Below are 13,358 nucleotides of genomic sequence, written 5' to 3'. Positions count from 1 at the left end.
CACTGCCTGCTGCCTGGGATGCCGTGGCTGCCTGGGTTCCCAGAGCTGGGTGCGGCTGGCCGAGGCCTGAACTTTCTCACGCTTCCTCTCCTTTTCCCCCAGGGCTCCTATTCCTGGTTCATCAACACCATCACCATGAAGTAAGTGCCTGAGCTTTCTGAACTTGTGACAGCAGAGCGGCCTTATTGGGGGAGCGTGGGCGGAGTCTCCTACCTGCATGCTGGCCTGGGCCTGAGTTCTGTGTTCCCCTCCTCCTTCCCCACCCCCCTCCCCCGCATTATGGCTCAGGCAGAGGATGCTCTCCGGGGTTGCCGTTGGTGACATGGGAACTGGACATGGCCCACAGCCCATTTTATCTCTGCCCCAGCCCTCAAGAAAGGGCCACTTCCATATGCTTATAAAAATGCTTTCATGAACTCCACACCAGGAAAAGGACAGCCTTCCCCAGTGCTATTTGCTTTGTTTCTGTGACCATCATTCATCAAATTTGTCAAAATTGGGGGAAAACCCACTGGGCTGAAGGGTGGGCTTCCTCTCTCAACCTCGGCACCCGATGGCAGAGGGACAGTCTCTTGCCCTCCTCACCTACGGGATCTCGTTAGTGCCAGACCCCATCTGGCGAGGAGACAGACCCCTAGTGACTGTTGTACCGATTCTCCCATTCCAGCCAAACACTTCAGTCAAGCAAATACTTTCCAGAGCTCTGTGGCCCGCTGCATATGTATACATGTGCGCACACACGCATGCACATGTGCACACATGCACACAGCTCTGACTCCACCTCAGAGCCCTGCACGCTCCTGGGCTCTCCCTAAATACCCACATTCATCCTGCCCTGCTGGTCCTTCAAACCCCTGCTCCAGGGCCCTTTCCTGCCTGGTGATGCCTGCCCTGGGCTGCAACCTCACTGCCCGCCCCCCAAATTTGCTTCTTTGCAAAGACTCAGAGGACTTCTTTCTCATGGGCCTCCACACCCACCAAAGAGAGCTGCCCTGGTGTGGCTCACCCAGTTGGGGGCTTGGGACAATGTGCGAATGCTCCCAGCAAAGCATGCACAAGCTCACATAAATACATTTCATTAAGAGAAACATAAATGTCTGCCTTCAGCCTCTCACGCCCCTCTTCATGAACCCTTCCGCAGAGGCAAACCCTGTCAAGAGTTTCAAGGGAATTTTCTTTTCTTTCCAACAAGCATTACTGTTTTTGCATTTTAAAAACAACCGATAACGTATCTGAACATTCAGAGCTTGTTTACCCTGAGAGGATGAATGGACTGGCTCTAGGCTCCTGGGTTTAGCAAATTCATGAATGATGGGCAGGGCATGATGGCAAATCAGGCAGCCCTTTGCATGGGAAAGAGGGAGGAAAAACTGGATGAATGGGCCTGCCCGTGCTGACCACATCCTCAGGTCTGGGAGAAAAGGTTAGTTTGAGGCTGACTTTTTGGATTTTCTCTGCTGTTTGCTGACATGTCAGTGGATATACACAGGGCAGGGGAGAAAGTGTCTGTGTTGGGAGGGAGGAACATACATGCAAAACATAAAGCTTATGTAGTAGGTGCCTGTGTGATGTGCGTGTGAGTATGAAGTAAAAGATGCAGGTCACTAAGTTGGTGCAAATCGGTGTGTACAGCTGTTCGTGTGTGCACACCTGGACCTGGAGGTCAGTGGGAAGTCAGTGTGTATGGGCGGAGGGGTGTGTGTGTCTGTGTAAGAATCCTCTTCCCCCTTCTCTCACCCCACCCAAAGGCCCCTCCATCAGAAACACATGATTTGGGAAGGGAGGAAGGCTGGGCAGTGCACTATGCATCCTGCTGACTTTGAGAGCAATGTCTAGAACATGGCTTAATACACTTACGGGGCAGGGACAAGGAGACCAGAGTTCCAGTACATAAAGGCCATGCAGTCTAGTTGGAGAAGCAAAGGGTTAACAGGACTTACTACAAATACTTGATAATGAGAAAGTTATACTTGCTGTTCAAAGGGCATTTAGGAGAGCAAGAAGTTATAGGAGGATCAGGAGACGCATAGTTTTGAGCTAGGCCTTGCAGGGTGGGAAGAATTTCACCACTGTGATGTGGAGGCCCATCAAAATAAAGACGTGTGTGAGCCAAGGTTTGGGGCGGAGATGGGCAGGGCGTGTCCAGAAATGGTGATCCTTCTGATGTGGCTAGAAGCAAGGGTACATGGCAAGAGAGGGGCTCAAAGTTTGGGCTGGAAGGGTCAGCTGGGATCTTGGCTACCATTCTGAGAATCTCAGCATGATAGAGATCTAGAGGCAGTAGCGAGCTAATTACTATTTCTGAGCAGGAAACTCAGGAAGGTGTCTGTTTACAGACAGGAGTATGGGGTGGGGGGTTGGTGAATGGCAGCTAGGAAAGTTCAAAGGCAAGGTGAGCAGCTAAGGGGGCTTTTCCAGGATCTGGGTGAAAGGAAATGGTGACCAGGGAAACAATGGGGAGAAGGCATAGGGGAGATAGGTCATGGATCTCGGTTTCCACCTGGCTTCTACCTGGTTGAAAAAGAGAGAGAGGTTGGCCCGTGAGGCTCTGAGGTTGACCTATGAACCAGGAGGTCACAGTTCAATTCCTGGTCAGGGCACATGCCCAGGTTGTGGGCTCAGTCTCCAGTGGGGGGCGTGCAGGAGGCAGCAGATCAATGATTCTCTCTCATCCTTGATTTCTCTCTCTCTCTCTCTCTCTCTCTCTCTCTCTCTCAATCAAGGTCTGATTTCTGGGGAGAATGGGGACGCCACTAGTTGGAAGATGATGAGATATGATGAGTTGGGAACATAATGAGATATGGCTAGGGCAAGCATGTGAGTTGACCAGCAATTATTGAAAAAAGAGGATTCGGGCTTAGAAGAAAGGTCGGAGCTAGAGATTTAGGTGGGTGCACAGAGGCTGTAGTTGAAGTCATGGGAGCAGATAGGTCACCCAAGGGGACAAGATCAAAGGAGTCCAAAAGGACAGTGTAGCTGGGGCAGGAAGAAGAGGTGGCACCTCCAGGCCATGTGCTCATTGAAGCAGGCAAGCAACTGGAGGCTCCAGTGAGAGGGTGGCCGGCAGCCTCTAATGCTAGGAGGCTGAGTGGAAGGAGAGCTGAGAAGAGGACATTGGTTTTGACTACTTGGTCTCCGTTGGGAGGGCAGTTCCAGGATACGGAGATATTTAAGTACAGGCAGAGCAGGAAGGTCACGCTTTTCAAGAGGTGGTAGGAGGAGGGAAGTAAAGATATTGGGTGGAACTTGAGGGGCAACAGGTCAGGGAGTGGGTGCTTGAGGAGCTTCTTGTTTGATTTCAGAGTAACAAGCACTGGAACCTGGTTGTGGTTTCAGGGGAAGAAGTGTGTGTGGGTGGGTTAGGGAGAGGTGGATGTTAATTTAAAGATGAGAGAGAAGGATGCCGGATACAGTAGGTCGCCAGAAAGAGGGAGAGAAGGGAAGAGGATTCGAGCAGAGATGAGAGTTAATAGTGGGTAGGAGAAAGGGTGATGGCTGGTGGTGGCACTTTAAAGAGTGGTGGGAAGATGAAAGAATTAAGTAAAGGAATAGAGACAGACTCCAACATGCAGGCTCCCCTGGAAACGGTAAAATAAGCTGCTGAGCATAACCTGGGCTTCCGGGGGAGATGCAGCCAGGGGCCGGGGCAGGAAGCAGGAATTGCCAGCTCCAGAAGGAAAGGCTTGTGTTCTTGGTCCCGTCCAGCCCTCAGACCCTCCACGGGGCGGGAGGCTCCCTTGGACCTCACCTCAGGCTCACTACCTAGTGCTGTCAAGTGGCCAGATCACGGCCCCCAAGCCTGCGGCAGGACACCCCCTGTCCTCCTCCCAACTTGCAGCCTTCTGCCCAGCCCTCATCCCTAGGACTGAATTCTCAAATCCAGGGCGGGAAGTACTTTAACAGCTTGCAATTTTAAAAACCAAGAGCTCTGCCAAAACCGGTTTGGCTCAGTGGATAGAGCGTCGGCCTGTGGACTGAAGAGTCCCAGGTTCGATTCCGGTCAAGGGCACGTACCTTGGTTGCGGGCACATCCCCAGTAGGGGGTGTGCAGGAGGCAGCTGATCGATGTTTCTCTCTCATCGATGTTTCTAGCTCTCTATCCCTCTCCTCTCTCTTCCTCTCTGTAAAAAATTAATAAAATATATTAAAAAAAAAAAAAAAAAAAAAAAAAAAAAAAAAAAACCAAGAGCTCTAACTAAATAATTGCCTAAATGGGGATACGGAAAGCCTTGAGGATACACTCTTTGTAGTATTGTTTACAAAGAGGTCTGAATCCGGGACTGGATGTTAGAAGTCGCATCCAACCTCCGAGCCTGACCAGAGGTCAAGGGTGAGTACACCAGCGGAGTGGGGTGGCCAGCACAGTGCTGGGCATGAACCATTGCTCCATAACAGAGGCCACTGCCACCATTCCTATTGTGCAGCCATGAAAATAGTCAGAAAAACGTAAAATGGTCAGAAAAGGCTTAGGATTAAATGCTAAGCAAGAGAGCATACACAGCGAAGGCTATGTATACTGCAGTCATTATGGTAAGCCAGCAGAAGGAAATAAAGGAAATTCACCAAAATCCTTCAAAACCATTGTCTTAGGTGAATGATTTTCTTCTGTATTTTCCAAAGTTTCTATAGTAAGTGTGCTGCTTGTAAATCTTTTATCGAAGGATAACATACAGGAAACTGCACACAAGGTGAGTGTCCAGCTCAGTTATCACAGAGCAAAGCCTGTGCCACCACCATCCTGAGCAAGAATTAGGACATTGCCAACATCCCAGAAGTCCTCTCCTGCTCCCTCCCAATCAATCCCCCATCCCCTCCCCCTCTACAAAGTAACCAGCACCCTGACTTCTAACCCGACAGTTTAATATGCCTAGTTTTGAACTCTGTCTATAAAATCGTATGGCATGTATTGTTTGTGCCTGGCATCTTTCACCCAATATTGTTTTTGTGAGGTTCAGCTATGGTCATTCATTTTTATCTTTGTATAGCATTTTATTTTATTTTATATCTATATAATGTAATATATGTATATGTAGCTACAATAGACAGATATATCACTACATGTATATCTCACATATATGCATATATAGGGTATCCCTAAAAACGTATGCATACACTTTGAATAATTATAAAGGCAGTATATATTAAATTACATTTCATTTAACAGCTATCAGCTCTTAAAGTGTGTATACATTTTTTTGGACACTCTGTCTATCTCACAATTCTATGTCCTTTCCACCTTTAATAGACATTTAGGTTGTTTCCAGTTTGGGACTATTACAAATAATGTATCTATGGAATCCTTATACATGTCTTTTGATGCACAGGTACATGCATTTCTGTTGGATATAAACCTAGGAATGGAATTGCTAGGTCGTAGGGTGGGCATATATTCCGTTTCTAACTTTGGCCAAGCTGGCAGTATGGAGTGATATCTCATTGTGATTTTCAGTATTCCTTTTTAATGTAAAGAATTAAAAGAAACAACTTTTTAAAAGTAGGAGGCATCTTGATGGGACTAGTGGTTTGTCTGTTGCCTGCACCATAGCAAGCACTCAGAATGCTTGAAGACACAAGACCGAATGAATGCCTGATTTTAAGAGTGTTCTGTATTAAGTGTGGCAGAGCCTCTATCTTTGCTATGCCTGTGAAATTCAGTGAAAAACATTTCAGGCATAACAGAGGCCTTAAAAAGAAGAGTGATATTTCAAAAAAATTCTAACTTCAGGTTAAGGTAGTAATCTTCTCTCCCTTTCCTCTACCTCCCTCTCCCACCCCCGACTTAAACTGTGGCCACATTGGCTCCTGAGGAGTGTCCTTGTCTTATGTCTCTTCCAGGAACAGAGATCTGATCAGCAAATGTGGAGACGATGCCCGCATTTACATCATGTTCCAGTATCATCTCATCATCTACGTGCTCATTCTCTGCGTCCCCTCCTTGGGCATTATTCTGCCCATCAACTACAATGGGAATGTGCTGGGTAGGCAGTGCTCAGCAGGCCCTGGGCCTGGGCCACTAGACCTGAGAGGCAACCTGGTAGGCGGGACAGAACGTAGGTCCTGGGGGTCTAGAAATCTACATTTTAATTCCACTTCTCAGAATTAGTTACGTGACCGAGCAATTTATACTTCAGTTTTCTCACCTGGAGATTGGAAATGATACCTCCTTTGTCACAAGTTTAACCCAGAGCCTGGCACCTACCAGACACCCAGGAGTAATTCAGTCTAGAACTGAATGAACCCACCCCATACTGCACCTGGCCAGGTGTTCCTGGAGGCCCTTTTATGATGTAAAGTCCCTGAACCTCAGTTCTTCCTGTATCCACTCTGATGGACAGATCATAAGTGCAGAATTTGTCTCATAAGGCATCTTCCCACACTTGTTATAAAACAGAGTAAGTCCTTTTGACAAAATAACATTGTGGGTGAGGGCTTAGGCTTCAAAGAAAGAAAAACCTTGATTTCCCAACTTTGACCCACCTCTGCTTCCCAGAAAATACCTTTGCCCAATCTAGCAAATTATTTGATCTTATATTTGGTAAGTCAATTTCCCCAGGGCTCGGTTTCCTGGACTGTCATGAGGATTGGGAGATAATGCGTGCTGAGTGCCTGGCAGTGTGCCTGAGGTAGTAGGTGCTCAGTGAATAACAGCCAGTGTTTCATTTAGAAATAGGAAGATGGACAGAGCTGTAGGAAGGCTGTACAGCGAGGTGGTCTAGAATAGCACCTTCAATGCCCCGGTGACAGCCAGCTTTACCCTCATTGCTCAGGTTTCTACTTATTTCTTCTCGGGCCAGAGGCAGACCTCAATGAACTCAACATAGCACCGTGTCCATGCCTTCAAATACCACTACCAGAGCAAACAACTTCTGATCCTGTCTTTCCAAAGTCTCATCCTAAGCTAGTGTGTTGGCAATGACATCTAACACAGGATTTCTAGGCACATCTCACAAAACCTGGAGATGTCTAAATGGACAAACACACTTAGCCAGAAGGATTGTCTCTGTCCAAATGAGGGAGCATCACATTTTCTGGAGTTTCAGGTCCTTGCCATTGGTAGGTAGCAGTGTTACTAATTCATCATTCCACTCATGGCTGGTTCCCTCAACAAGCATTAACGGGTGTCAGTTATGTGTCAGTTGTGCTCCGGGGACGCCACACCAAGACTCGGTCTTGCTTGATGGCCAAGGAGCCCCCATCAGCAGGCCCAGGGAAAAGAAGAGGCCTCTGCCGTTTCTGTGGGAAGTTGGGGACAAGTTCTGGGGAGCTAGAAGGAATAGCAGGTCGCAGGCCAGCATCCCTGGGCACTCTTTGGAGAACCTTGAATTCTGGCTCCCCATGGAAATCAAGGAGCCAGGCTTGAGGTCAGCAACTTTCTTCTCTTGCAGACTGGCATAGTCACTTTGGTCGGACCACCATTGTCAATGTCTCCACAGAGTAGGTACCTGATCCTCTTACCTCCCATTCTACGGGCTGGGGGTGTTGGTGGGAAGAGAAGGTTCAACGTGAGGTACATAGCATGGGCACCATTTTGCTGATAAGAAAGGCCTGATTTCCTTGGGGACCCAGGCCCTAAGTGAGATGCCAGTAGTTATATTCTATTGGTGGGGCAGAACTCTTGGTGCCTCAGTGTTCCCTATAAAGAGCGGAACTGCCCAAACCAGCCATTCCTGAAGATTTGGAAAGATGCCCCTATTTGCTTAGTCAGTTCCCAACAGGCAAAGACCCCATAATAGCCAATAATTAAGGTATTGCTTCCCTGCCCACAAATAGAGTCAGGTAGTTAAGTGAAGCATAGACCTGATTCCCATAGTGGAAGGATGGAGGAACCTGGGTTCATGCCCCACCTCTGCCACTAGCTGCCCTGGGTCTGGGACAGGGCACCCACCCCTCTGAGCTTCATCCCTAGTTTGTGGTGGGTGAAGGGCTGTTGTACATGATCTCTAAGCCCCCTCCAGCCCTCATGGTCCAGGAATCGTGGGTTTTAACCTCAGACAAACCAGTGGGTGGCCACATCGATTTGTACTGAGCCCAATGGAGCCCTGCTGGTCATGCTGAGAAAATCGATGCACTAGGTGTCTTGGCCAGGTGTGGCCAGCTCCTGAGAAAGCAGAAGCAGCTGTTCCAGCAGGTGTGAGTGAGGGTTCACACTCCTGCACTACCTCCCCTCCCCTACCCCTCTGCCTCTGCACCCCTGCAATGCACCAAACTCCCCAATCAGCAGAATGGGGTCATGGTCTCCTTCCACCTCCCTTTCAGCCATCTCCTCCTAGGATGCCGCCAACCCCAGAGCAGAGCTTACCAGCTTCTCCCAGGCCATCACTGGTGTGAGGAACTATACCTTCTTGGCAATTTTATATAAGGCAGTAAAGTGTCTTCAACATCCATAAATCCATATTGGCAGAGAGCCGGAATGTTCCTTAGAGATCACATAACCTTGCCCCCTCATAGGAAACTGAGGGTCGAGGCGTCCAGCTAGATGGGGAATGTTAGGTGAATGTCAGGCACAAGGACGAGTGGTGAGGAGGTATTTTGAAGCAAGGCAGCCTTTTTCTCCTCCAACCACTCCAAATAAGGTGGGCCCTATTTCTGAACAGTTATCCTGGCCAGTTGCCTGGGGCCAGCATCACGTGGGCCCAAAGCCCAAGTGCCACCACTCTTCCTGCCCCAGGGGAGGTATCGTGAATCCGTGGGTCCTCCTTCCTCCAGGCCTGCGTATGACCCCAGATTCCCTCATCCCAGAGGTCGGGTAGCTATGGGGATCTGAGCCACAGCCACTGGCAGCACGACATAGCGGTGAAGAGTCCAAGAGCTGCTGCTATGGTTAGGAGGGACCTCAGGCAGATCACCTACCGCCCTGACCCTCAGGGTGACACGAAGATAGTCACCTGGTGTGAGAGTCTAGTGAGAAATGTAGATAAAGCATCTGGTCCCACCCTGGGTCTGGCATATAGTAAGCACTCAATGAATGTTGGCTTCATTAGCTGGAGCAGGACATCCCATCTCGCCATTGCCGTCCCTTCCAAGGAGCCGAGTGTCTGGAAGCAATAGAGGGGTGTCCTGGGGAGACTGTGGGTGGGAGAGGAGGTCCGGGGGAGACTGTGGGTGGGAGAGGAGGTCCAGGGGAGACTGTGGGTGGGAGAGGGGGCCTGCGGGAGACTGTGGGTGAGAGAGGGGTCTCACCCTCCTGTGTCTTTCCCCTGGCAGGAATAAGATCCTGTGGCTGCATAGCTTCTTTGCCTTCTTGTACTTCATCATCAACCTCCTCTTCATGGCTCATCACTGCTTAGGGTTTGTGCCCAGGAGGAGCTCCAGGGTAAGTGAAAAGAGCTGCCAGAATGGCTCCCTTCCAGCTGGAGCCCCTCCCCAGCTGGACCTCCCCACTCCCAGCCTCAAAGGCTTCTCAGTGGGGCACATTCTGCACCCCTGTGGGGAGAAGTCTTCCCCTAACCCTCTGAACTGCACAGCCATCCCAGTTGTGAAACCGCTGAATCACTTCCAAACTGGTTGGTAAATAGCTGCTCCCTGGTGCCTCCTACCCCTGCACCCTTGCTGCCCTTCCCCTCTCTAGGGACCCCTGGACCTCCTCACCATCTGAAAACTCCAAAGTTAAGAAACCCCTGGCCCAGCAGGGCCCGGCATCCTAAGTGGCCAGTGACCCCTGCTGAACCACTGGTTAAATATTTTCACTAGCCTGGCCCACTCCAGCCATGCCCAACCTCCTTTGCCTTCCAGAGTCTTCCTAAGTTCAGAAACCCTATGTCCTGCCCCCGTGTCTCCCCACTGTCTTAGTTTGGGTTACCTCTACCCCATCTCCCATGCAGAGAGACAAGGATCTGAGTAGCATTTGTTTATTTGGGAGGTGATCCCAGGAAAGACCACTGGACCCAAGCGGGGGGGTGGGCAAGGGCAGTGGGACTGGGAGGAAAGACTTCTGTTAAAGGGGCTAGAAGGGGCAATTCACCACTGTGGGAGCCGGCCCCTAATCCCATGGGGAGCTCTGAGAATCGGCCCCTAATCCCATGGGGAGCTCTGAGAATCGGCCCCTAATCTTATGGGGAGCTCTGAGAATCGGAGTGTGTGCCCTAGAGTCTCTCAAGCCAGTGGGGAGCAGTCGGGTGCATTTTCCCACCTACTCCCTGTCCATCACTGGCTGAGGGCAGTGTTTGGGGCTTTAACTCTTCTCCACTCCTTGCTCTGCACGTGGGCTGGGCAAGCTGCCAAGGTCAGGAAAGAGCTCCTGTGTTTGAAGTGCTTGGGCGTCTTTGGGGTGTGAGGCGAGCGCCCAGGGGCTGTGGGCAGGCACCGCAGGGGAGGGGCGTGCGAGGGGCGCGGCTCTGGTGGGGAAGGGAACTAGCGCAGAGGAACATCCCTGGCTCCTGCCCTCAGCCTTTCAAAGGTTCAATGGAGTGGAATCCACTCCTTCAAGGCCATTCATCCTGGTGAACTGATTGACTTGACCTCACCCCAGAACCCCAATCCACATACCCGTGAAAGATCACCCCAAAGGCTTCTGCCTGCCAGGCATGGCAAGTAACAGGCCTGCTCCAGATGCTGCGGGGGCCCCCCGAAGCCCCAGACATCCAGGTCCCGAGTGAGCAGTCTTCCTTCTCCATGTACCCTCCCCACCTAGGCCACAAGAACACTGATGATCACCTATGTCCCCAAAGACATCCAAGACCCTGATATCATCATAAAGCATTTTCAGTAAGTGGGTTGGGTGGACTGAGCATGGATTGCCTCCTCCCAGTAACCCTGCCTGGATTCTTATGTGGGTAGTGAGTCAGCACGGGAGGGTGAGGGGAGAGACACCCCAGGTGGTGGCTCGCCCTGGACTGGGCTAAAGATCAGCCTTTCAGAATGGGGGAGTCCTAGAGCCACAGCAGGGCTTCTAAAGTCAGGGGTTCCCTGCATAGTATGGGTGTCAGGGGGAGCTAGTTTTCCTTTCCCTCGTTGCTCCAACTATGAGTCCAGGGTGTTCCTGGGCCACAGTCACCTAGGATAGGTCATCTTGGGGCATCTTTTGTGACCCAAGTGTCCAGCCTCAGGAGCTAATTATCTCTATATGAGCAGCCATTCCAGCTCTGCCCCTAGGCCCTATTCTGGGTCATCTGGGAAGGATGTGGCAAATCTCAGATTACAGGGATCAACCCCGAAGTTTAGCTTTAAGAGCAAGAGGTGGATTCTCCATCCAAGACCCAGGAACCACAGGCAGCTGAACCCCCAGCTCTGTGGGCTGTAGCTCTGGCCCAGGTTGGGGTGGCACATCCTCAGCCCCATAGCTGGCTCAGCATCCATGTTTGTGGCTGCAGCGAGGCCTATCCAGGGTGCGTCGTGACCAGAGTCCACTTCTGCTATAACGTCAGGACCCTCATTGACTTGGATGATCAGAGGTGAGGCTGCAGCGGGACGTCTGCATCTGGGGTGGGGGTAGAATGGGAGGATGTGGCTCCGCTGGCCCCTGACTACAAGACCCTTCCGCTCCCCATTGCCTGCCGGCTGACAGGCGCCATGCGATGCGGGGCCGGCTCTACTACACAGCCAAGGCCAAGAGGCATGGGAGGGTGATGATCAGGATCCACCCCTGTTCCCGCCTCTGCTTTTGCAAATGTTGGACCTGCTTCAAAGAGGTAAGTGGCACAGGTATCCGGGGACACAACAGAGGAAGGGCTGGGGCCCTGGGTCTCCAGGCTCTGTCCAGGGCTCAGGAAGTGGCCCAACCTGCACCCTCAGATCCCAGGCCCTATCTTCCTCCCCACCCCTCCTGCCTCCCATAAAGAATGTAGAGGAGGGACCAGGGAGGCTTGCTCTGTCCCGCTTCTAGTCTTGGATGGGAGGACCAGAAAGAAAACAGTAGGGTGCTGTAGCCTGCCAGGCCTCGGGCTTTCAAAGAGATAGGACAGGAACACTTGAAGGCAGTGGGCTTCATCTTATCACCTACCCACTGTGGCTAGAAGGCAGCCTCAAGCCTCGAACACCTGCCTCAGGGCAGCACTGAGCTCTAGTCCAGAGAAAGAATCAACCCCCTTTCCTGAAAATGCTGCAAACATACTCTTTCACTCCTCTGGAGACCACCCAAAGTCCGAAAGCACTCCTAACCCCCAGCTGTGCCTCACCTTCCCCAGACCTAGAAGCAGGGAGCTAGTTTTAGAGTCGAAGCCTCTTCCTGTTCTAGAGTTGGGTCCTTTGAGCCCACCTGGGTCCTGAGCCAGGCTTCCCTGGGAGCTGGGGGTGAATGGACGCCTCGGGCCCACTGCCCCGGGTCCAGGCGAAGCCTTTCTGGAGCTCTGCCCCCAGCTCTGAGGGCCCCTCTCACCCAGGTAGACGCAGAGCAATATTACAGTGAGCTGGAGGAGCAGCTGACCGATGAGTTCAACGCCGAGCTCAGCCGCGTTCCGCTAAAGCGTCTGGACCTGATCTTTGTCACCTTCCAGGACACCAGGATGACGATGCGGTGAGTGCCCCGTCCCAGGAGTGGGCCTCTGCTTCTCTGAAGCTACCTCCTTCCCTGAATTTCAGCCAAGCGGGGGATGAGAGAGCCTCTCTCCAGTTTGCAATATCCTGCCCGCCGCCCCCCCCCCCCTGCCCAGCCCCTGCATGTCCTCACAGGCAGCACCATCTCCTGCCCAGAGCAGGGCCACACCCTCCCCACCCCAGGGGACCAGCTCAGCTTGTCTCTGGTTACACCAGGCCCTGAGCACCTCACTCCCCTATGTCCTTTCCGCAGCACAGGGGTGGTCAGAGTAGCCTTTGAACTCTTGGTTCCTCTTCTGGGACAAGAATGATACCCATTTTCTCCCTCATCACTCATCATCCGCTCCTTACCACAAGTGATGGTCAGAGGAGAGAAGCCCAGCTTGCATTTCTCCTCTCCTGCTGCATGCCTCCCCACTCCTGGCCTTCAGCGTCCTCTCTCCTGTGCCCCAGACTTTTGGCAGCCCCACCTTGATAGGGAGTAGATTATGTCCACTCTAGAATGTTCTGGAAGGATCCTTAGATCCTTAGGACGAGAGCCCCAGAATCAGTCTCTTGAGGATCGTGGGGGCCCACCTCTCCCTGAAGAGCCTGATCATGGACAACACTGTCCTCGCCCACCCAGCCCTACAAAGGAGCGGTGGGATAGCCTAGCATTTAGTCACCAATAATTGTGTGCAACTTTGCAAATCTCAAATTTCTTATCTGTCAAATTTGCTTATTTAGATCTTCCCTGTCCAGCTCCCAGGGGCTTAAGAAAGGATATATGTTCTAATTAGTGCGTGTGTTCTGTGAAACACTGCATCTACATAAGACTATGCTTCTTATGTTCTGAGACATTGTTAATTACGGCAGAAGTGTGGAGGAGAAGGCTGGGATGGGGTCCT

At 51.5% G+C, this 13,358-nt stretch overlaps 1 protein-coding gene across 3 annotated transcripts in view; it reads left to right on the top strand.

Annotated features, from left to right (window-relative positions):
• The window catches only part of TMEM63C (transmembrane protein 63C), a 70,718-nt gene that overhangs the window by 41,143 nt on the left and 16,217 nt on the right, over nt 1–13,358 (top strand). For 2 of the 3 annotated variants that reach the window (XM_080648665.1, XM_080648666.1), the window contains 8 exons: nt 103–140; nt 5,836–5,978; nt 7,386–7,434; nt 9,205–9,313; nt 10,631–10,704; nt 11,310–11,390; nt 11,504–11,627; nt 12,318–12,451. In XM_080648665.1, the coding sequence (XP_080504791.1) occupies nt 103–140; nt 5,836–5,978; nt 7,386–7,434; nt 9,205–9,313; nt 10,631–10,704; nt 11,310–11,390; nt 11,504–11,627; nt 12,318–12,451 (752 nt within the window). Of the gene's footprint in view, nt 1–102; nt 141–5,835; nt 5,979–7,385; nt 7,439–9,204; nt 9,314–10,630; nt 10,705–11,309; nt 11,391–11,503; nt 11,628–12,317; nt 12,452–13,358 lie in introns of all 3 variants that reach the window. The other variant, XM_080648667.1, reaches the window with a different exon arrangement.

Source organism: Plecotus auritus (genome assembly GCF_963455305.1).
Source record: "Plecotus auritus genome assembly, chromosome: 1".
NCBI classification, from domain to species: Eukaryota; Metazoa; Chordata; class Mammalia; order Chiroptera; family Vespertilionidae; genus Plecotus; species Plecotus auritus.
Note: the sequence above shows the minus strand (reverse complement) of the source record. Positions and strands in the feature narration are given on the sequence as shown.